We start from the raw sequence: 25,010 nt of genomic DNA, 5'->3' as shown, positions 1-25,010 counted from the left end.
TTTGTCTCTATGAATGAAGACTCATACCTCTGAGCCGTTTTTTTAAACTATTGATTTTTAGGGAGGGAGGGAGAAAGAGACAGAGAGAGAGAAAGAAACATTGATCTGTTGTTCCGCTTACTTATGCATTCATTGACTGTTTCTTGTATGTGTCCTGACCAGGGACTGAACCCACAGTCTAGGTGTATGGAGATACTAACCAACTGAGCTACCTGGCCAGGGCCGCCAATGAGTCATTTTTATTATCTAATTTTAGAATGCCGGACGAATGTGTCAGAATTTTTTGAGAATGTTTCAGAATTATTGAGAATGTTTTACTTATCCCTCTTTTATCCTTACATTCCTAGTTCCTAATACAATTTCTGAATACAGGACAGGAAGGAGCAGAGGAGAGCAGGACGGCGGCGGCGGCCATCTTAGGCAACACAACCTTACCCCAAAAGGAGGTGAGAAACAACAGGGAAATGCCTCACAGACAGTAATCAAGCAGCAGCTGAAAGACTGGCAATGAAAGATCAAAACACCTTTTTTCCTTAACTACAGGCACAATTTTAAGGACTTCATTTTTGAACCACTCCTGCCATGCCTTGATACCTTTAAGAGCATTTTTCTATTATAGTCCATTGAAAAGAGCTAAAATAAAATATTCATAATGATCCAACTCCAACCACTTTTACAACTTTACTGAATTTTATACCATAAAATTCACCCATTTCGAGTGATTCTTGGTAAGTTTACAAGTGGTGCACCTTCACCTTAAAATCAGAGTGAGAATATTTTCATGATCTAATAAGATTCCTGATTATTTTTATTTACACTAATTCAATTTCCACTCCCAGGCAACCACGAATCAACTTTCCCTTTCTATAGAGATTTGCCTTTTCTTGGCATTTTATATAAAGGGAATCAGAGGATACTCCACCACTTTCTAAATATGTAACTTCAGTGAAGTCATTAAACTTTGTTACGCCTTTTTCTCCTCACAATCGCAGAGTTATTATGAGGAATAAAGGAGGATGAACCATATGAAATGCTTAGAACACTGGCTGACACACATCAAGTGCACAATGCACTAATTGTCAAGTTGTTAAGACCCTAATACTGTTGCTTGTAATTCCACTACAGTTTCTATGCCAGTGTAGCCATATTCAACATGTGCCAAAATGAACTCCCTATCTCTCCCTTCAGAACTGCTTTCCCCCTATGTTCGTTCACACAGGGAATACTGAGTATCCACACAGTCATCAGAAACTTCAAGAATCTTACATTCTTTTGTATTCTTTCTCACATCCAGCCAGCAAGTTCCAGAGTCCTCTTTACTCCCATGAATTTGCCTCTCTCTCTCCATTCCCTCAGCTTTAGTTACAGCTCTCAATTCTTTTTCCTGATTTAGTGCAAAAGCTTTCTGTCTGATCTCTCTGCCTTCAACTGAATGTTCCTCTAATCTATCCGTCCTACTTCTGTCCAAGTATTATCTCTCAAAATGCAAGTGTGATCATTACTCTCTCCTTCACAGGCTCCCCCTGACTTTCAATTTAGCTCCTCAGATTGTCACCCAAGGCCCATCACAAACCGACTTCTCCCTACTTTACTTCCTTCTCTGGCCAGTCTCTAGAATACACCGTTGGTCCCGGCCATGCTAAACAACCTGCAGCTTTCTGAATGCGTGAGTCATAGGGCTTCAGGGAAACTAGCCAATTTCCAGCACTTCCAAGACTGCCATTTGCCTTTCCCAATTCTTAGATCAAGTATCGCTTTGTTTACTAGGCTCCCTGGACCATCTAGAATGATTCAGAGGTGCCTGCTCTGCCCAGAGCGGAATGATATAATATACAAAAAGATGCCCTCTCAGTGCCATCAATTCAATGAGGTGGCTCTTCTTGAGCCCAAGTTCAGCATCACTGGAACTTGGTGGATGGTTGGGGAAGGGAAAGGATGGGGCAGGGAGGTAGGTGAGTGGGAATGGGAGGAGAAGCATGGAGAAAAAACTGAGAAAGGAAGGAGAGAGAGGGTATGAGAGGGCAGGAAGGGAGAAGGAAAAAACGAAAGATAAAGATAAAGGGTGCTGAGGACAAAGCATGACAGGAAACAGGAAGCAAGGGTATTACCCACTTCTCTGAGGGGAGACTTTTCTTTTCGGTGTAAGCCTTTAATAAAAATGTGAACCCTTTCTTTTATTTCTACCTGTGTTGATAATCATACAATTTTTCTTCCTATTCTTTTGTTTCTGAAACACCACTACTCACAATGATTCTAGCTGTAAAATGAAGGAAAAATTTACACACTTCCATCTGCTGGAGACAACATTTCATTTCCTTTCTAAAGCATTCTCTACATTTACTGTCAATCAACCAAGAGTTACTTTTCAGGTTTTCCATCTGTTTTCATTTTTTTCTTTTCTTTCATCAGAATCCATGGAAAACTAGACTTATTTCAGTATGCCATAAGTATCAAGGGTATTTGGAGGAAAAGATCAGAGTTAAAAGAGATAACAGAGATTATCCAAATCAGTGGTTTCCAACATTTTTTCCACCAACCCCTTTTAAGTATATCCAGCCACACTCAACCCAAGGCCTGGCTTTCAAATAGTTTCTATGCCTTAGTCTTTTCACAATTTATCTTCCCATTTTAGTCAAAAGTCAAGGCTAACAATCAGTTTTTCTAATTGATATAAGCTAAACAGTGCTAAAATCCTTGAACGTATATAATTATTGATTAAAATCCTAGACAAGGCAAATAAAATCTCAACATTGTTGGCCTATACAATCCTGTAGTGGACAACTGTAAGCTCTGGGGTCTTAAATGGCAGTCAACAATGGACTCTGTGAACTTCCACGTCCTAGATATCAGGCTACTGACTGTAGCCAAACCCCTCAAGGTTAGAAAAGTGAAACCCTAAGAAATCTTATACCACTCTACACCTGATGGCCTTTATTTTCTGCCTTGTTTCTTCACAGGATCTTAATAACTGTCTTCTTGTCCCACCAGGTTTTCTCATCCTGCAATGCATAGAGAATATAAGGAATCCATGAATTTGGATGGGGGGGGAAAAAAGGTATATATGAGTTTCCACTTGTCCAAGGAAAATTTAGCATTGCCTTTAATTATGAATAAAGCCAAAAAACCATGGCCATGACTATCACTAGTAGGAATCACTGATGCTTGCTATCAGAGCATAGTTATCGCAAATGTTTCAAAAAATCGTTTACACTCATCACATCTTCGATGCCATAATGGTTAATGAATCTGCCACTTGGTTGTATTATTTAGTGGGTCGATAAAGAAGCCTATATATATGATGACACAAAGACTTGGGGTTTTAGTATTTTGATAAATATATTTCCATTTGGGGGCTTGCATATGTTTTGTTTTATGCATTTAAGACAATTTTGGGGGAAGAAGCCCATAGGTTTCACCAGATGGCCAAAAAATGCATGACCAAAATAAAAGGCTGCTTTGAAAGCACATTTCATTCAGATACATCTTTGTGTATCAGCAATAACAAGATGGGGTAATGCAAAGTAAGTACTTGCTTGAGTAAATGTAAAAGTTCACACACAGTCAATGGGAAAAAAACAAAACAAAACAGGAATCAAACTTAGGTCTCCTGAACTCTCCTCTATTCCAGTGCTTTAAGGGAGGGAAGTCGGGAGACAGAACTACAGAGACAGTTGAGTCTAGTGTCCATCTTCAGACTCCTATGGTAGATACGTCACCAATAATTCCATCTGTGAACCCCACCATATTAGGTCATACTACTTCCTCCTGACCTCATTATCTGCTAGGCCAAGGATCAATATCCCACCCTGTTTCCTTTTTCTTTTTTTCCCTCTACCGTTATCCATGCTGAGGACACATGCAAAACTCTCCAGTTCCAGTTTTGAGGTTTCTACTATTTTAACGATCTGACATTTCCTCTGTGAACCCTACTTCAGTCTTTCTGAAGGTAATCAAGTGTTCTTTCAGTCTCCCATTGTATACCTATTTCTGCAAAATGTTCAGTCATGTAGGACATCAAGATATGTGGTAACTTTCCAGAAGGTTTTTGAGGTCCTTAAAACCAAAGACCTCATGATTCACCATTTGTATGTCATTCCTTTAACTCAGTGCCTGATAGATTTGATGGAAAATTAAAGTACATGAAGCTGAACTGGATTTCAAGCTCCTAACAGCCCTCTGAGATCTAAATTACTGTCCTCTTCAGAGATGAACAACCTCACATTCAGACAAGTTGCTGACTTAACCAATGTAATATCACCAAAAAGTTAAAATTTTTTAGAATAAACCCAATGACACACATTAGTCAATGCTCCATTATACTCGATTTTAATTCTTCTTCAACAAAAATCGTTTAGTCCTTTTTCTCAATTTTTTATTCCCTTGGGAAACTAAAATATACAACTTCTACATGTTTTTCTTTTTAACGCCTTATTCCTTTATCATATTCATAATGATGATGATTCACCCAGATCTTGACTTAGTTACACAACAGGTGAACTGGAGATGCCTTGAGATGGAAATACTGGGCTGCCCAGGAAAAAAGCAGCCTCCTCGCAGAAGCAGGAAACCATGCCCACACTTGTTTAGAGCAATTACTCTGAACTAAGCAAAAGAGATGAACTATGACAACTGTATTTAAGAGGAGCAACACAAAAGATTGCAATGTACTTGGAATCTTTGTAAGAGAAAACAGAGCATGCAGCGCATCCATGTTGGAAGACACATTTTCCTTGACATCAGCTCAAAATGATCACTGCGATTAGAACAGAGCCAATTAGATGTGTAGATTAAGACATGACATGAAACCCTGCCAGAGGGGAACTCTGTCTCAATTGAACGTGTAGCACCAAGTAAACCTTTAAACCTGAAATGTGAGATGGGAAGAAAACTTTAATGTAAACACTGATTTTTATGGATATAATTTCAACAGCACACATTTTCCTATTACTCCCATAAAGTATTTCACTGATACCAAAATACCTGCAAGCGTTACATAATGTAAGTGCTGCCTGGACACGTTCACATCTCTTTGGCTCACAACAACATCAGCCATTCACCACTTGCATATCGAAAAAACTACAGAAATATGATTGGCCTAGAAATGCCTTCAACAAAATGTGCTGCCTCTCTGTTATTTTGTAAATTGATTGTTTCTTCTTTGGCTCATGACTAGCTGAAGTTTGCAAATAAATGAATATATATTACATATTTGCCATAAAATTTAACATTAAGATTGAACTTTCGCCAAACTCAGAATATTATGATACCCTTTAAACAAGTATTATAGTATATGTTTGATTTAATGTGTCTCTTCCAGCATAATTTAATTGATTTTACCAATTCCAGGTCAAAACCTTTCTACTTAAAGGTTTGCTTTTGCAGAAATTGTTTACTACCCGTCTTTTAATTAAGAATTATTAATAGGTTCTTATTGAAATCAAATTAACAGGTTGGTGTTTTTAAGTAAAAACGGTAGCTGTTTGTTAAAATGCATTCCATTTATTTATCATGCCCTACAATTTTCATGTGCATAATTACTTTTCAAATTTGCTATTGAAAATAATACCAAAGGCAGCATTTTCCTCAATAAGGATTAATCTACATAATACTTTAAATCTGCAAACCAACCTTTGAGTTACAAATTTACAAAACTACTGTTTCGTAAAACCCACACTTTCTGGCCCTATAAGTGAACAGATTTCTGAAAGTATAAGAATCATATATAATTGTACAGTATGAAATCTTGGTCCTGACACTGATTTTTCTACCCGGGGACAACCATATCCAAGCTGCAACCATTTGACAAATGGGGGCTATCAAAGAGTGCGGAAGATGGCAATCCAGTTCAAAGCAGAAACATACGGCCTTTTTCCTTGCCAATAAGAAAAAAAATTGGTATCACAGCAATACATTATTGAACACATTTTATCAAGGGTGCCTCCTGGGAAGCCCAAAGAACAAAAAAGCATCAGGATGAGGCTGTCAACAACCAAGCAGTGACGCAGAGTCACTTTGCAGGTGTCAAAACCTCAATCCCAGAAAATGAAGACTGTGGGCAGACCACAGGAGAAAATGGATACCAGAAGAATACCAAACAGCTGCTTAGAGCTGAGCTAAAGCAAGGCAGATACCCATGAGGAGGTCAAGCAAACCGCTTGGAGAGAACACTGAAGCAGAGCCTGAAACAATGTAACAAAGCAGCAGACAGCTGGGCAACAACTGCTTGGAAACACAGGCTTGCAGCTTGGGGGCGGGGGCGGGGGCAGGCGGAGACAGGTTCACAAACAGCTACACAAGCATCCTGGAAGCCGCCTCTCTGAGCCCAAGCAGCAGGCACTTCCTGCAGGCCAAACAGGACTGCCAGGGACACATGTCAGGGGCCAAGGGCACACGTCAGGGCCCAAGGGCACAAACATCTAAAGACTTACTGTTGCAGGAAACACACTGCTCCTCAACCTGCTCAGGTTCGAGGGACTAGTTAGGACAAAACTGTAACTCTCTTAGAGGTGTGGGGTCTGTGCCATCTAGTCACTTACTTCTATCCTAGACTCCTAGACAGCATATTTGCCAAGTTTTCCAAAAAAAAAAAAAACTCCAGACAGTGCTCACTGTATTGCCATCCAAGAGAAAGCGAAGTCAGTAAAATTTTACATCTGTAAGTCTGACCTTGAGCTTTCACTCCTAAATTACATCTTAAACCTGCGTTACCCATCTAATGTCAAGAATCCCTGAGAGTGCCCAGGTATGCCCTTAACAATCTCAGTAAGATTGCTAGAGAAGTTGTAAAAGCATGCTTTTCCATTTAAATCAGGGAACGGCAAACTTTTTCGGTTAAGAGCCAGATAGTAAATATTTTAGGCTGTACAAACCCCAAAGTCCTTGTTGGAACTACACAACACTGCTGTTGTAGAAAAGTAGCCATTGACAATACCTACACAAATAAGTATAGCTGTTTATCAAACAAGCTGCAGGGAGGATTCGGCCCAGAGGCCATAGTGTCCACTCCCACACTGGGTGATAATCCAAAATACACACAGGCACACACATGCCTATAAAAACATCCTACCTCATATGGGCGACTACCCATAACTGAGTAAGGCCACTTAGTAACGGGAGTGGGGGCGGGGTGGGGGGGGGCAGTGTGATACCCCTCGCAAAAATGGGGGAGGCCCCATGTGTTTGAGTCACCCTGGCAACCAGGACAACGCATGCAGGGTTCAGCAGAAAAGCAGGTGAAGGGCTGATGCCTGGAGCTAAGAAGGTAACTGGATGGGAGCCACATACCACTTCTGCCCCTCGGGAATTATGGGGGCGGTCTTTAAAAACGGAGCACATCACCCAGGCTTCTGCTCTTCCCTCCTAAGACTGTTTGCTCTGTGGCTGGGGGCTCAGGCCCACGAACTGGCAGGTCTTGCGGCAACCACACTATCCAGGAGCATTCCCCACACCCCTCCCTGAACGCTCAGGGACCTGCCCAGCCAGGAGGGGTTCAGGCCCCAGGCTGGTTAAAAGGGAGGAGGCTCAGGGGGAAGGGAGGGTCCTGGGAGGCAGTGGCCGAGGACAAGCTCCATGACTGTCCTCTGCGTGGGAAGCCATCAGTGTCGGTGCCCTTTTGTGCCCTGCGCCCCTCGGGCAGAGGGCTCCTTCACTGGTCACCACCCACCCGCCTGCTCCTTGGGAGGTGGGGGGCGGGGCACCAGCACTGGCCTGTCAGCGGAAGACCCCTGCGCCCCTCCCCCATCGGTCAGCAGCCTGTCGCAGGAAGCCACTGCCTGCCACCGCTTCCTCCTCCAGCAGGCACTGGGATAAGGGCAGTTCCCCGTCACTGGTCACTACCGCTCCACCTGCTTCAGCCTAGGCATAGCCTCGGATCCACCGCACTAACGTGAGGGACCAGGCTTAACCGACCACCACAGGGCAGAGGCCAGAGGAAGGGGAGAGCCTGCCGTCAGTAAGACGCCTGGACGCAGGGACTCCCAAGAATGAAAAAGAGGGTACTTTGGATGGGAGGAGAGGTTCCTGGTAGAGATCTGCTGAACTGAGCTGGCAGAGGGCGGCAGGGTGATTTTCGATGGATGTCTTAGGGGAAACAGGCTTTGAGGGAGAAACCTGCCATTATTTCACACAGCATATACTTTAAGTAAAGGGTTCCTTTTCCTTTGCACCAGACTGTCTGAGAGTTTTTGCCTGTGGTCCAGGAGCAGTAGGACCCCATTGGCTGTTCCGGAACAGCACAAGGTTGTCTGGCAACAACATGACTAATGAGATTGCATTCATGATGAAGTTGGCACCAAAGGGTACTACTCAAATTGCCAAGGGTATTAAGAATAGATTGGAAGTAGACATCATAGGTTCCATGAACACCTGTGGTCTTCCTTTCTTCCCGAAATACCTTGCTTTTCCGTCTAAGAGAGTCCCTTCTTTCCTGTGGTGAACCTATTGCACATCGTATGCGACTGGTAGACCTGCCTCTTCTCCACTCACGTGCCAGACCATAAGTTCAGCCACATGCATGGCCCTAGCCTGGCCAAAGTTCCCCACCATTCCCCTAGCCAGGAACTGTGCTTCATGACTAAGTTTTAAACTTCAGTCAGGATAAATAAGGGCCTTCATGGAGCATGTCTGAGCATTAGGGAAGAAACCATCATGGCCACAATTACCACGATGGCCAGACCAAGAGATGGGGAGAAAAATGAAGTTGTCATGGCCGCATCAGAGCTCTTGCGTTCAGACAAGCAAGAAGCTCTACATTCCCTGAACTGGGGTTATGTCATTTCCAATGGAAGAGTCCTTGTTATAAAAATAACATGTAACATGCTAGCAAAAATAGAGCCTCAGTGACAACGTGTCAGCAGTTCAAAGCAGCAATACCGGCATACCACACTCCAAAGTACCACACCGTGTACGTGTTACGAGCAGGGATGGTCTAACATCTCACCTCTCCTCTTATTCACTGAGGAGAACAGGCACATCCTCCCAACTCCCTTCACCCAAAACACCTACCTCTGTGCTTCCTATTCTATCCACTTGTCCAAGACAGAAATCTGGGAACAGCCTTTCTCCTCCAAACCACCACAGGCAGCTAGTTACAAAGTGAGATCAACTTTTTCATCACCTTCCCATTTTTAATACTCAGTTTTCCTTTTTACTTCCTACATTATGTTAACCCTCATCACCACTAAGAATACAAATCCTCTAAAATAATTCTACAGATCATGTAGAATCCTATATAGCCAATGTAATACTATAATGGACACCTTTCTGATCTCTCTGCTTTGGATTTCATCCTACTTCAAACGATTCTCCAAATTTGATCATGGAACACAAGGTCCTCTCAACTGACTCCCCCCTACCTTGCCAATTCATCTTTCTTCCCTCCCTGCCCCTACCCTCTCCTCTAGCTTTATGCCCTGGCTCTTCAGACACCAGGCCTTTCTCTCCCTCCACATTTCCCTCAAATACTCCTCCCACTCTCTCGTCTTTAATAAACTCACTCTTATTTGTCCTTCAGGAGTCAGCTCTCACAAGTGCCTCCCTCACCTCTCCCTTCCAGTCTGTGCCAAGTGCCCCTTTATGTACTCACTTAGAATCCTAAGTATGTCCCTATTTTAGACAAACTGCTTACTTGTTCTCCCCACTAAACTCTAAGCTCCTTAATGTTGTGAACTAAATCTCCTTCTCGCTGGGTGCCTCCAATATTTAACATGGTCCCTAACACGGCTAAGCACTCACAAATGCTTGCTGAAAGAATACAGGGATACAGCGCATGCCATGAGCTGACATGACAGCATCCCATGCTGATGCTTTTGGCAAGACAGCACATTTCTAGGTAAGAATGGCTTCACACTTTTAAATCAAAAGCCAAGGCCTATTTGAGCTGATTTCCTGAATTTAAAATAAACCATATTCAAATCTTTCTCCCAAACTTTGAATAGAATTATCATATTTTTACACTATAATGTGCAGAAATCAGACTGCTTAAATGGTAAACATACACTTGCTTTTCCGTTCTGCCCATCAGTTCTAGTCATTTGCGGCCTCTGAGGTAACTGCTCAGAATATACAACAAAACAATTTGCAATGTCATTATTAAGTATTGTTAAAACTTTTGATTGATGCGTATCTTAGGATAATCACCTACTTACAATTTTCACTTCCTTCCTAATTTCCATTCATCTTGTTTTTCTAGTATCAAGACTGATAAAGAATAGAGGTTAGCTTGTGAAGAATGCCAATGAATTAGCACCAAGTGATGTGATTTTCTAAGGAAAAAAAACCCTTAAAATACAAATAACTTTCTTTAAGTAAATGAAAACCAACGACAGTATTTAAACAGAAGAAATCATTCATTAGTTTCCACTTACTCAAGATTTTGAGAGAAAACACCATTCCAGTTTGCAATTATGGCTGCAGTACTACTTTGGCCTATTTCTACCAATTTCAGTCTATTCTGGTAAACTCTTTCTGAGCACACAAACCGCTTGCAGGCATACACAAAAGAATTCCTTCAAACGCAGTAGGTAAGCTGCATACAAATATTTACTCTAATTTTTATATAAGATGCCTAAAGAAAAAACAATCGGGCTAAGTACTGGTTTGTTTAAGTTGTTATTCAGGTTTAGAGAAAAAGTTTAAACAGTGTTCTTACCAAATCTATTGATTTACAGGAAGTCTTTGAACTTAATTTTCAACTACTTTTCATAATGATAAGACAAAAGGAAATAAAAATGAAAAATTTAAGATTATGATTACTATTAAAAACAATTTTCACTTTCAAAAGACATCCATGGTCTAATCTATAAGGTCTGTGGTGTATGTAGAAACTGACCAACTTAACATTAAACTTACTAAGTTTTTCAGGCTTCAGGTAGAAAAATAAATCCAATCCCCACCCCCAAAATACTGAATCCTCAGAATTCAAATTGCAAGCACACAACCATGAGCATATGGGCATTTATTATGATGATAGTCTTTTTATAAAAAATACAAGCAAGCTGCTATTTTATAACACGTACCAAAAATTCAGCATGTAATCAAAATATACTGAACAATTTTTAAAACACTGAAGAAGTACTACCACAAACAGAATTGAATTCAACACTCATTCTTACAATGATCCCACTTCTAGAAGCTGATAATCATTTGCTGCTCTGGTTCCAATTCACAGATACCAAACAAAAGAATACCCATCTTCCATTGCAGTGCTTGTTTCCCCCCAACAAAGAAAGTTCTTCCAAAGTTCTGCATAATCATTTCTCCTTACCATAAAGGGAAAGTACTATTTCATAAGCAAGAAAGGGGCAAACACAATCTTCAAATCAACTTCACTCAACTTCACCAAAGTTCATTTTATAGACATATTATACCTACCATTCCCATCCACTCCTCATTCTAGAGAAATGCAACTGCTACTCTTTTGTTTCGTTCTAAATATCAACTGCTGAGGTATGCTTAATAAGGTCCTAAATTATTGGTTTCTTGTACTAATTGAAATTAATTCCTGAGAGCTGAGAGCCATCCTGCAAAAAAACAACTGTTTTCCTCTCCTAAATTAAAGAAGATGATTGATTTTTTAAAAACATATCAGTAACAGAATGTGGTTTATTAAAATACTGGGTGAATTTTCACCTGAATATTCTCAAAATGTTCCAAGGAACAGATGTGCACTAGAGAAAACTAGGCTGCAATCCAACAAGAACCAAAACCATTCTCCTTTTTAGGAGCTGCCACTTGCTGTTAGAATTTAGTTATCAATAGGAACAGAGTAAATATTCCAACTGAGAATAAGGTAACACAAAAGAAATAAAATGATGACTATTACGGAGATTTTTGGTTGATGGGGTTTGTTGTGTTAATGGACCTCCTTTTCCATCATATGTGTGGCAATATGGCCAATGTTTTACCTAAAACATTAATTGCCCCCAAATTGGGCAATTGCAAATATATTTCTTAAACAACTAAACCCATTTCCCTAGAATTTTGACCTGTTATAAGTTGGACGGGACCCTGGGGAATTACTAAAGCCAAGCCCTCGGTTCAAAGAAAACACTCTGTTAACAATATGGTAGACCTTCAACATACTTGACTCTGAAGGAAAAAAGTTTTTTCTTCTTCTGGGTGGACGGGAATGGAAAGCAAGAAGTGTTAGAGCTAGAAAGTTGTATGTTCTCTTTATATAAGGAATCCCTTGAAAAATGTCAAGTCAACATGTGGCAGTTCTGTACTAACTGGAAGAGAGATCCATATTCTTAAATGCAGAACTACCAGTAAATAAATTAATGCAAGCTGTATGAATTTACTGCCTGGTGAGAGTGCACAGTAATGAGAGAAAATAATAAGCTTCCCTGAAAAGGTTTCAAAGAAGAAACAGAGCTTTTGTATCTGTTTTGAGCACTGTGAAAGAGACTGTACGTAAAAATATTCCTGGGATTTAGCTAACTCTTAATTCAATATGACCTTTCCCAATATAACTGAAAACAACTCTGGATTTTCATTTTTAAACTTTTTCATTGTCTAGGTATAGTTTATGAAGTGAAATAATTCTTACAAGATCCTAAGAAATCATAATTTTGCATATGCTACTATTCAAAGTATCATCTAACTGAGAAAAGAAAGTCGATTATGGTGAAGAAGACACAGGACATCCTACTTCTATTTTACATGTGTACTTTTAATTGAATATACACTGCAAATATTTTATTGGCCAAATTTGTGTGTTTGTGCACGCATGCATGTGTGTATAACCGTCAGCTTTCAACATTTCTCCAAACTCAAGATAAAAATTAATTTCAAAACTCAGTAGTTATTTAATAGAGTTCATTGAACCCTTTCACGTACCCTAAATATATCGGAAATCCTAACTTGACTATTACTAGAAATAAATTTAAATACTGAATATTGGGTTTTAAGAAAAATCCCTAAATGCTCTACAATACTTTCAGATGTTATATAGTGACTTAAAGCTATCAGCAAGAGTTAATGAACAATTTCTTAATTAACAGAAATATTTAATAATTATTCTAGACACTGATGCTGGACCAGGCACTTTATACGATCTAGGTCTATCTGGAAAAAGTCCAGCCATTATTAATATAACGAAAACAGTTTGCACAGCATATACGTAACCTGGCAGCCAAGGAAAGCGGACTGGAATAAGCATGGTAGACAATGATGACTTCACTGTACTAGTCAGTAGGGGACAGTAGACGCCATTGAGTGAGCAGGGGTACTGTGTGGCCATGGCATTCAAAATGAGCAAGTAGAGCAATGAATCTGCGTGAGATTCTGCATTAAGCTTGAACATTCCTCGTAGAAACTATTCAGATGATTCAGAAGGCCCGAGCTATGGTCAGCTGGTGATTGGCAGCTTTATAACGAAAATGTGCCTGCTCACACATCACATCTAGTGCAGTTTTTTGGCCAAACATCAAATCACCCAGGTGACTCAGCCCCCCTACAGCCCAGATTTGGCACCGTCCAACTTCTGGCTTTTCCCAAAACTAAAGTCACCTTTGAAAGGGAAGAGATTTCAGACCATCGATGAGATTCAGGAAAATATGATGGGGCAGCAGCTGGAGGCTGGGAGAACTGTGTGAGGTCCCAAAGTGCCTACTTTGATGGGGACAGAGTCTTCACTATCCTATGTACAATGTTTCTTATATCTTGCATCTTCTGCACTAAATGTCTCTATTTTTCATAGTATATGGCTGGATACCTTCTGGACAGACCTCATGTAACTTACTCAGTTATCCTAACAACTGTATTACTATCCTTATTCTATAGAACAGGGAACAGAAGGTAAAAAGAGTTTTAGTAACACAATCAAACTTACACAATTAGCAAGTTCATAGTTCTGGGACTAGATCCCTAGATCCTCTGATTGCAAAATTTTTGCGGCTTTTTTACTGTTTCCCACTCTGTTGCTTCAAAAGGTCTAAAATTAATACTTTCTAATTAGTTACAAAAAAATGTATTGCCAGGGTTCGATACTAGATGTTGCCATCCAGTACATGTGCTAGGCATACTGACTCCAGATTCTCAATACAGGACTGATTAACACAAACACTTCCACCCAGGAAAAAACAGCTTCTCTGACATACTGCTTTTTCAATCACTGGGCTGCCAGAACTGCTCTGCATCTGAACATATGCCTCAAAGGAAAAGGGTTGCCGCTCAAGAGGGAGCCCATGAGTCTGCCCTGCCAGCAGAACCAAAGTACCAAAGATTATTTACACCCAATGCACTGTAATTGGTGCTTTTACCCTGCAAAAGCAAAGAAGTGCTCAGATTGACCAGAATGTCTATTCAAAATAAGTCTTCACACAGAGACCAGAAATGTAGGGGAAGCAACAGAAACAAAACAGAGGAGATGAAGAGCTGCTTATACAGAGAGACTTCAAAGATAGAGGTATGGGTGGGGTTTGGGGGAGCCTAGAAGCTGGGCCCATAGGAGCTCAGTCAGTGAGCTCACTCAGACTCCGAGTGGAAAGTCTGCAGTAACACAGCTCTGTTCTTAAGGCATAGAGAGGTAGATGCTAATAAGCTGAGCCCTGACCCTCTGGTCCAACATGCTATACATCAAAAACAATAGCCATGCAGCTTTTTAAAATGCACAGAGAACATTTCAAGATCCTCACTCTGTGGTTGGCAGTTATCGCTGTTATTTTAACTTCCTAAGCAATTATAAGACCAAGTTTTAGAGAGGTGAGTGGTTTGAGTCCTTAGCTAGTAAAGTGGTAACTCCAAGACTAAAACTCCAGTCTTCTATCTTGGCCTAATGTTTGTTTACTAAACTGTCTCTAGGACACAGTACAGAATCTGAAGAAGAAAGAAATAACTATAACTCATTTTAGAATGGGTTCTTTAAAAGTATTTCCATTAAATAGGGATGTAAAATTTCAGCTATACAGAGCATTCACTCATTCAGAAAGCCCCTAAAGTGCCCAAAGGCTACGGTTCAGTGTACCAGATTTTAAAAAACCACAGGGTCCCAAGTATTTCTAATTCTATGTAAGTTCCTTCACCCAATAGCATCACCCAGTGCCTGAATATCATTAATAACTCTTTATGTCCCACTCTTAGCTTCCTAAACACTTATATTTTGCTGCCTCCCCACAGTTTATAAAATCTCCATGCAACGTAAGCTAAATTTCCTTACAAGGGACTGTCTGAAAAAAGTACAAACTAATAAAGGCACTGACTATAGAGACTCAGTTAAGGCATCTATTCAAGTCATAAGCCTAAGGCAACTGCGTATCAGCTTATTTGTCAAAATCAGCATCCAACGCCTGTATGCACAGTAGTGCTACAAAGAACAGAATACTGTAATACAAGATGGTAACAGATATTTCAACAGAACTCATCTCCTAGGATTGAAACAGGCTCTCTACCTTTTCAAAAGCTACACAATACCTCAAATCCATATGATCAATTTAAAGGAGATGTCATGATTAAACACATACAAAAACAACACAGAGAGATTAAATAAAATGGCTACACTCAATACAAAGAAGAGAAGTAATTTATCCCTAATCTTTTTTAATCCAGGAATTTGGGTGGCATTTCCAAGTGTCTGTAAAACAAATGAAACGGGGCCTCATTACTCTTATTCCAGTGCGGTCCATGAACCCAGCAGCCATCTGTTGCGCCTCGGAATGAGAGAAATGCAGGCTCTTTGGTCCACTCCAGGCATTATCTGCATTTTAACAACCCCAGGTGATCTGCAGGTAGACTGAAGTGTGGGAAGTACTGATCTAGAAATATGCACACATACAGACAGAAAGAAATCCAACAAGAAGCCCAGCTCCACAAGGAGGAGTACAGAGAGATCTATTGGGTTCAAAGAAACTAGGCATTTAAACTGCGTTGTAAAAGATTTCTTTTAGAGGCAACAGGCCATATCAAAGGATGAAGGCACCAGGGCAAGTTCTGAGAAAGGACCAGGTCTAAAGCCCCCAGCCTGCGACAGGCTCCCTCCGTATCATTTCTGGCATGGGTTTAAAAAATAACTACTAAATACTCTCTCATAGAAATGGTTGACATTGTTTATGTTGATGACATACAAGAGGTTTTAAAACAGGCAAGTTTCATTTTCTGTTCAACACTGAACAAAAACAAAACACACCAGTTTTCAAAAGAAAAAAAATACAAAGACTCCTTACACAGACAGGTGGAGGAACCAAAACTGAAGAAATCATTTTTAATGGAATATTGTAAACAGAAGACTAGATTGTGGCAAACTACAGTTAGTACTTTGTGGCTGCACTCTGGCTTCTTTAATAGGTTCTTATTCAAGTCTCAAATTCATTTTCTTTGGTTAAACTAGTACATATCCCTATAGAGTGCATAAAAGTGTAAAAGTTTATTTCTTTAACATAAATTCAGTGACAATTCAAAATCATTTTTTTTCCTTTCAACAGAATAACTTTATTTTAAATGAGGTTTACCAAATGAATTCAGGTATACCAGTTTTTCACATCAGCTATAAATAATTGCCTCCCTCTAAAGGGCCTATTTCTGCAAATAAAAATGTCTTTTTGCCTGATTAAACTTCTTCATCATCTGAGAACTTTTCTTGTGCAAAGTTACAGTTGGAAAATTTGTCATTGGAAGCTTTCTTTGTCAAAATGAACTCTTTTCAATTGCTTTGGGAGGGCAGACCTGTAGTTAATTACTGGAGGAGGGAAGGAACATCCTGTTCTAAAAGTTCACTTGACAGAAAATTTGGATCCACGTTAAGACATCGTTTACAATCCAAGGCAACCAGTTCAGAATTTATACCTTTAAAAACCTGAAGATAGGAAGACAGAAGTAGCCAAAAGACAGTTTATAAAACAATGAGAGAGGTTCCCCAGGGGAACATCGCAGCTGCTAGCTCTACCTCTAGAACGCCTTCTCCCTACGGGCTCTGTTATGACAAACGTCTTCTCCAAACTGAGAAAAGCCAGCAAACCTGTGAATGTACTCTCTAGAGCCACCGCCTAAGGCACCCCCTTGTTGAGAACACAATTTGCAAGGATATCACTTTGACATGCACTGACCTTGTAAAGAGTAAAACTATGGACTCGTTTTTAATCAGAGAGATAGCAGGACCAGAAAAGAAAGCAGGGCCCAACATGCTTTCACTGTGGAACAAATTGGAAATTAACAGAAACAAGATGTTTACTTTTCCCAAAGTGTTTTCACTTGTCTGCCTCTCTCAAAGACTAGTTTTATAATCTTGGTCTTAGAATAGAAACAACAATATGTTTTACAATGATATTCTGAACAACAGACATATAACCCAACTGAGAGATTAAAACAAAAAACAAGGCCCCAGTCTGCAATCCTTTCAGTCCCTTTACAGAATATGTATAAGCAATTGAAACAAGAAAACAAAATTTCATAAAACAGTTGTAAAACTTGCACTAGCCTTAGTCATCTTTTTAAAAAATATACCTCTTTTTTTAAGAGGCAAACTTGCCAACTGCCCTTAAAATTAATACCCAAAGAACTTCAGGTATGCAGGAATATGGATTGTCATTCTTCCCACTGGATTTTTAAACAGCGCTGAAACCTGGCTGTTTGAAATACTTCAGTGCCATCACTTAACACTGCTCAAAATGTCAAGGGCCATATTGCACCCCAGTGGCCACTCCTCAGCAAATAACACATCCTTTGAAGTTAAAATACTCCTAAACGACACCAAGTGAGAATTTCTAGGCTTGGACAGTCAAAACGTTCTACTTCTACAGAAATCAATAGTCTAATTAGGGAAAAAGCGCACTTTCACTATCAAAACTTGTGACTTTTTCAGTTTCAAATGTCAATAAATTCATTTACTCCATGGCAAAATTTTTATCCATTGTTTCTTAATTAAACCATTGGCCACAACACCTAGCTCACAGCTGCTACTCTTAGGACACGGGTGTGTGTTTCATTTGACATATCACGTAATTTAGTCACTCTCTTTGACTGTAACTGCATGCTGCGCCATGCTTCAGACCCTGCCTCATTCTGAAATCACATAATGCCCTTACAAAGAAATCAAGAAACAAAAACTTACATGAAAATTACCATAAGCAAATAGCATCTCCTCTGCCAAGCACTATAGCACTTTAAAAAAAGATACAGTAGCACTGCCCTCAAGCAACATGGCATGTGTAGAGCCTTGAATAAATAAATGTACATAACATTGAATTCCACAATAAAATGGAATCTAACAGTGGAGTTAGAATGTTCAATTCTAATCTCTTTTCCATATTAATTTTTTAGACATGACCAAATCAGAATCTCTCTCTCCAGCTTATCCTTAAACTCATTTTTAGTTGTCTAAATTAACTTCATCTTATAAAATGCCTGTGAACACAATAAATACTCTAAAAACATGATAGCAATTTTTAACGTAAAATCTTGAAAACAAATCATTTGTGTTCCCACCTTCTTCAAAATTCTCCTGAGTCAATAGGCTCACTCAATTATTTCCCACCTACCTGTGAAGAGAAAAGGTCATAGTTGAACCCAAATTCGGAATTCCCAAAATTTCTTAAAAGATTAAAAAGAAAATGTATATCTTTTATTCTAAGAAACCTTGAATACCAGAAAAACTGACAAATGTGATGGAAAAGTAAACTGTCACAGAGGAGGAAAAGAGATCCACAGAAATTTAACAGTCCTGCATCTTGTTAGAATTAACTGCCTAGACAATAGAGCCCAAAAATCTCTGCGTCAATCCCTACGACCAGTCAAGGCAAACCTAGTTAACTCCAAGAGTTCAGCCACTAGAGACCTCCAAGGAAAACAAGTGACCCGGATGGCTTGGGAGGCGTAGTCCAAAGCTTCCCCATGTACGAGTAAAGTGCCAGTGAGCACCAGAACCAGAGTAACACCAGTTCACATTATCTACCATGGGTCCTGGGCACCGATGTCCCAAGAAAGAAGCTGACAGAGTCCCAATAAAAGTTTTAAAGTACGAGTATCGATCAAAATAAACGTGAGTAAATTCAAGGGAAATTCTGCTAAAGGACAAGCTATCTGAATTTTTATGTTTCTCATCAGACTCGCAAACAGCTTACAGTACCTACTGTACAGCTGCTGTTTGTATTATGCACCATATGTATGAGAAACCCATGTCTAGCAATATTCATAATTAGTGAATTATTGAATGTAGTTATTTATTCCTCCAAAGCACATACAAATCAAATCTTCAAAGAAACATCTAGCATTGTACATCATTATATCTGTAATTACTCAAAGTATTATGCCTTTTCATCCTATGAAAAACAGAAGGTAATGCAGTTCCTGGTGCTATACCTCTACACTTTTTTTTTTCCAACTAGACTGGAACAGAGGACAGCTGTTCCGAGAGGAGAGATCTTTACATTCAACAACCCACTTATCCTTCCCATCAAGGATGCCACACTTGTCAGTTTTGTGAAGCCATTCAAGTAAGTACTGAAAGCTGATCGAATACTTACCTTCCAAGAGACAATCAAAAATCTTTAAAGGTGAGTATTACTATGTTAAATGTTTGGTGAGAATAATAAAGTCATAAGGAACCAGGTTTGTCAGCCACGATTTTTCATAATGCTTTAAGGGTAACAATGCCTTTGTCCTTTCCTAATACTATGGAGGTGTCTTTTTTAGAGAAAATGTGCCCATCGCCTGTGATAAACAGCTGCACCATCACAGGCATTTTAAACAAGTGCTTTTACTGTGCTGAACAGCAACAAAGAGATCAGGCAGACAAACCATACTCCTGTGTCATACTGTAATCCCAAAGGTTGGAACTATTTCAGAGTTATAGCAGCAGGGAATTCAGCGTTACAATAGGGGCACAATAACACAAAAACTAAGTGCAGAAGACAACGCAATGTAAATTGATAATATAGAATAATACAGCCAAAAATACACATGTATATGAAAATAACTAAGAGACAGATGGCTGGCAAGCAATTTCCCTATGGCATTTGTAAACGTCCATTTGGTGCTTGTATTTGGGTCATTTGCCAGAATAAATCCCATGTGACGGTCTCAATGGAGGTAAGGCAAAACAGTCCATAATGGTTTCACCTAAATTTAATTTTAATTTACTGTTGAGATGTACTTGTTCAAACAGCAAAATTAACCATTTACAAAGATTTGATTAAACAATCAAAACAAAATAAAAAGTCACATAAAATATTTCATAAACTATAAATTGTATCCACTTGCATTTTTTTCAGTCTTATAAACTGTGAGGGAAATTAGGGTAAAAAAAAAACTCTTGCACACATTGGCTTCTTCCAATATAGATCTGATAGGATAACCTTTGATACAAAGCAAACTTCTCCCTTATTTACTTTGATATTATAAGTAATTCTTTATAAACACACTTTTAAATACCAGGTATGTCTTCAATGGTTTAACATACTAGAATTTTAAAATACCAATAACACACTGGTCCAAGGCAAGTCTATTCAAAATAACTTTTTAGGGGCAAGTTAACAGAGTGACTATCATTTCACAGAGGATCACCCCAAGCCAAAAACCCAAACTGACAATTACATTAAAGACCAAGTAGAAGGAATAGCTGAATATTTTCGGATAAAAAAGTTTTAAACAACTTGTTAACATGCCTTAAATCTTCCTTCTTTTTAAATACTGTTTATCAATGACTTTAAGGAAAAAACATCCTAACTAGTGTTTCCATAAAAACTAAGATTTATGCCCTGACCAGAGTGGCTCAGTTGAGCCCTGCCCCACAAAGCTAAGGATCACCGGTTCAGTTCCTAGTCCGGACGTATCCTAGGTGCGGGTCAGGTCCCCAGGTGGGGCGTGTGTATGAAGCAACTGACTGATGTTTCTCTCATACATCTGTAATTTCTCTCCCTCTCTTTCTACCTTCCTTTACCCTCTCTCTAAATATAAAATAGTATCTTTTTAAAACAAAAGTAAGATTTACATTTATACCCAAGTAAATAACTAAATCAGGAATGTTCTCTTATGAGTTTGGAGTAGTTTTAATTCAAGATTAGAAATTTCTGCCATGGAGCTCTTTCTCCAAGTTTGCCACAGTTATTGCAAAATGGAATAGCTAAAAAACTTAAAGGTAATGTTAACGATCACAGTTGAGCTTCATAAATGCAAAATCAGCAATAAGGAAAATAATTTTCAAAGCAGCCTCAAACCATTTCCCACTTTCAAAATCTCAAATTGTTTTTTAATAATGAATGCATTATTTTATTCACATTAGAATAAAAACCTACATTAGTTGCATTATCTTATTTTCTAGGTATATAACATAAAGGGTATGCCATTAATTAGACGGTATGCACAAAATAAAGTCAGACTACCAACAGGGTTGACTTTTGTTACTTTGAAGTAAACTGACTCGTCTTTTAGTGTTATCTCTATACAAGCATTTTAACAGTACAATTTTTAAAGAGGCTAAACGGGAAATGATGTACTATTATTCTCAACAAATACATAAGACAGCAGAGAATTTTGGGTCAGCAAGTTTTTTCCACTGACCTAAACACCAAATTTCTCAAAGAAAAAAAAAAGAGAGAGTCCTTCAAGAAGACATATGCAACATGACTTAAAATTTGGCAAAGACTGCATATTTATAATTCTAATTTTGACCACAACTTAAGATTCAATACAATCATTACTAGATTGAAGGCAAGGGAAGGGGGGATGAAGTTGAAACCTTATATGCTTTTTCATCGGACAGGGTGAATTCTACTCTTTTACTGTTTGTTTCATCACATCTTAGCCATATTCTTGAGTTTAGCACAGAAAAACACTTGTAAAATATTAAATTTTACCATAGGGAAATTGATTTTGCTATAAGAATGTTTCAGATTACCACTTAATCTCAACCAAACTACATCAAACACTGAAAGTAATTATATAGAGAGTTTATAAAGTAAACTTGATCACTATACTTAAAAGAAATGATAACTTTGAGAAGTACCACAGCAATAATTTTTAAGCTGAAGCAATATAAAGCCCTCCTACAGTAACTGCCAGATTCTTCAGCTAAAAGGCACAGTCTTGATTTAGTTAAGCAAGTCAAGCATGAGAGCCACCTCCCGCCCTCAGCGCTGCTCTCTGGCTTCCTGCACTGGCCTCTCCTTACCAAGCTGTATTTCACAAAAGTTCCTCGGGGGGCAGTGGAATCCACAGATGTAGTTTAAACAAAGTTTTAAACTTGAGCCTTTGTAGTCTGAAATGGAGTGGTGGAAATAAACACATTATCATCATCCTACAGTTTCCACTGACTCCCCAGGCCTCTCTCTCTGCTTCAGACCCCAATGAGCAAGAGAAGTTAGATAGTTGGTACTAGTATCTGAAAACCACAACTTAACAGTGCACCTTGGCACTGAATTACCTGAACATGCAATGCAGGCACCAAGTTAAGTTCCATGATCCTATTAATATGTATTTCATAATTTCCAGGCTATGTAAAAAGCAAGTTTGTGATTGCATATACAGTTCTGCCACTTAGAAAATTAAAAGTAAAATATACTTCTAAAATTGTAGCAAAAGCATAACTTTTATTTACAGACCTTCAACATCCTATGTCACATATTGAACATGTTATCAACTAGATGATATGGGCAAATTATCAATTAATCTATGTATCAAGGGAGAAGTCAGCAATTCTAACACTCCATTCAAACTATAGCATGTAAAGAACTTATAACGATTGTCCACCATCAAAGCACAACTAATTTATCATCACACTGCACCATTCTCCCTAAATTACAAAATCCTAACAATTCTTGCTGATGATTAAAGAAAACAAAATAAGCACTAAATCTACAGAAAAATGGGCATGCAAATTTAGGTTAGTTTCACCCTTGATCTTCACAGGATAGTTTCTTCTGACATGCATTTTTAGAGAACTGGACAGCAATAGACAATACAAGAGGAATGCTTGATTTACCACAGTGGTCTACAATAGTCGCAATATGACATTAAGTTATTTTTTATAAGCTGCATAATCTTGGTTTAAGTGCTTACTGTTCAAACTGTCCCCAAGAAAGCCAGTAACTGCCCAGATTTGTCCATGAACTTATTTTGTGAAAAGTCACCCATCTTTGGAAGCACGCTTTTTCTTCCCATTATTCTAGAAATAGCAGGTGCATTGCAACCCAAAATTGGAAGTAACAGAAGCAGCCCCTCTCACAAACCATTTACTTATCAGAGAATGTAGCATAATTGCTAAAATCTGTATATGGCTTAAAAGTTGAGGGAAAGTTTATGTCTAGCAGGGGCTTCCTAGCAGCTAGTCTCTGATAGACACTATATAAAATGCATTAAGAAGGGTGTGCTGGAGGTCTTTGCAGATACTATCAGGGGATTTCACAACAGACCTGTGTGAACTAAAATTTGCTAACTGAAGGTATATATCCATGACCATGCTTTCAGCCAGAGAGTGGGCACACCACAGAATACAGAATACGGCTAATTACCACCAAGAGAAGATTCTGCCTTCACCTCCCCTCACTATCAACCACTTTGTGTAAGTTCACTCACTACTTCGCCCTGACCCTAGGGATCCATTCACTTTCCATAGCCCAGAGAGGCTGCTGAAAAGCTGTCAAAGTAAATCTGTGCTCACTTTTTGGATAGTTTAATTTCAATGGAGCATGAAACACCCCAGGACAGTTAATAAGTTTAGCCAGGCGAGCTGTTCTCCCTAATATATTTTAATTATGCATCTGTTTTAATTGTAATCAGATTAAGTGACTGGAAAGACACAAATTGAAATTTTCCCTAATGGCTATTGGAGCTTTTCATCAGCTTCTAAATACTAACAACGTTTAAAAAATAGGTAGAGCCACGAGCACAACTGTGACATTTTCCAGAAATCGATGCAGTTTCTTTAACAACAGTTCAGGTCTCATTAGCCACCCAAACTAACTCAAATGCAGACGACAATTTCAGTCTCTAGAGGCGTCCTCTTCCCCAATTAGCACAAAAAAATCACTAACATCTAATGTACAACTCCCAAACAGAAATGAAAGCCCAGGTTTTTATAAAGTGCTACTTCATCCATTCGAGAGGCGGGGGAAGGAGAGACCATCAGCAGCCTTATCTTGGCTCAAAGTAAAGTATACTACACGTCAAAAGGGAAAGTTGAAGCAGAGTACGATCATCTTTCCATTATTTTGGCAACTGTCAAACGTGTGTTTTAACCTCGGGAAATAAAAGCGTCCGTCCCATCAATAAACGGAAACGTTACAGGGAAGATCTATTAGGGGGCGGGAAACGGCTTCCTTCCAACCCAGACGTAAAATCGCTCAACGTGCTTTTGTTGCACCAAGAAATACCTAAGACTTTTTTTAAATACGTTCATTAAACAGTTTCCCAAATTGCTGCGATTTCCGCCAAGAAACTTAAACGTCTGCCAAGAGCCGACAAGCAAGGCAGAGAACCTGCTACAAACTAGGAATCCAAACTCCCTCAGCCCGCCCAGCGCGCTCGCGTCCCGGGTGTTTCTGCTTTAGGTGTTAATGTTAGGCGTCTCCTAATTCAGGTGCCGGACCAGTTCCTCCTAGACGCACTTCCAGCCTTAAACCGGAGTCCCCACGCAGCCCGTCACCCCTCACTCTCACCCCCTTACCTGTCATCATAGCAGAAATCCGCACTTAGGGTGTTGAGATACAAGGCGAGCCCCAGAGCGCTGCTGACCAACTCTGCAATCATCTCTCCACTGCCTTCCCTCCGGCTCAGCTCCCAGCGCGAGGGCAGCAGCGGCAACAAAAAACAGAAGCATCAATCCCCACCGTCCGCCGCCTTCTCCTCCCAGCTTCACTTTTCCCTCGCTTCCCCACCCTCCCACCTATCCCTCCCTTCTTCCCTTGGGTCCTTCCAAACCACCGCTCTCTTCCTCCTCCTCAGCGCGTCGCCCCAGCTCCTGCGTCCTCTCCGGGTGCCGGCTCAAGCCGCGCTCCCCATGCCCGGAGCCCGCTAGCGGCGTTCGGGCAACGCGCCCCCCGGCGGATGCACAGGGCTGGTCCTTCCCGCGGATCGAGGCCCCC

The 25,010-nt window shown here is 39.7% G+C and overlaps 1 protein-coding gene across 1 annotated transcript in view; it reads right to left on the bottom strand.

Annotated features, from left to right (window-relative positions):
- Nucleotides 1-24,775, bottom strand: part of TMTC2 (transmembrane O-mannosyltransferase targeting cadherins 2) — a 389,565-nt gene extending 364,790 nt beyond the window's left edge. Inside the window, exon 1 of the mRNA XM_054580170.1 lies at nt 24,593-24,775. Coding sequence (XP_054436145.1) covers nt 24,593-24,675 — 83 coding nt within the window. The 5' untranslated portion in view covers nt 24,676-24,775. The remainder of the gene's footprint in view (nt 1-24,592) is intronic.
- Between the last annotated feature and the right edge of the window lie 235 nt (nt 24,776-25,010).

This window comes from Pteronotus mesoamericanus, unplaced genomic scaffold (assembly GCF_021234165.1).
Source record: "Pteronotus mesoamericanus isolate MK-2021 breed Mesoamerican mustached bat unplaced genomic scaffold, CSHL_Meso_final contig_56, whole genome shotgun sequence".
In the NCBI taxonomy this organism is placed as follows: domain Eukaryota; kingdom Metazoa; phylum Chordata; class Mammalia; order Chiroptera; family Mormoopidae; genus Pteronotus; species Pteronotus mesoamericanus.
The sequence above is the reverse complement of the archived record's forward strand: the minus strand, read 5'-3'. Positions and strand labels throughout refer to the sequence as shown.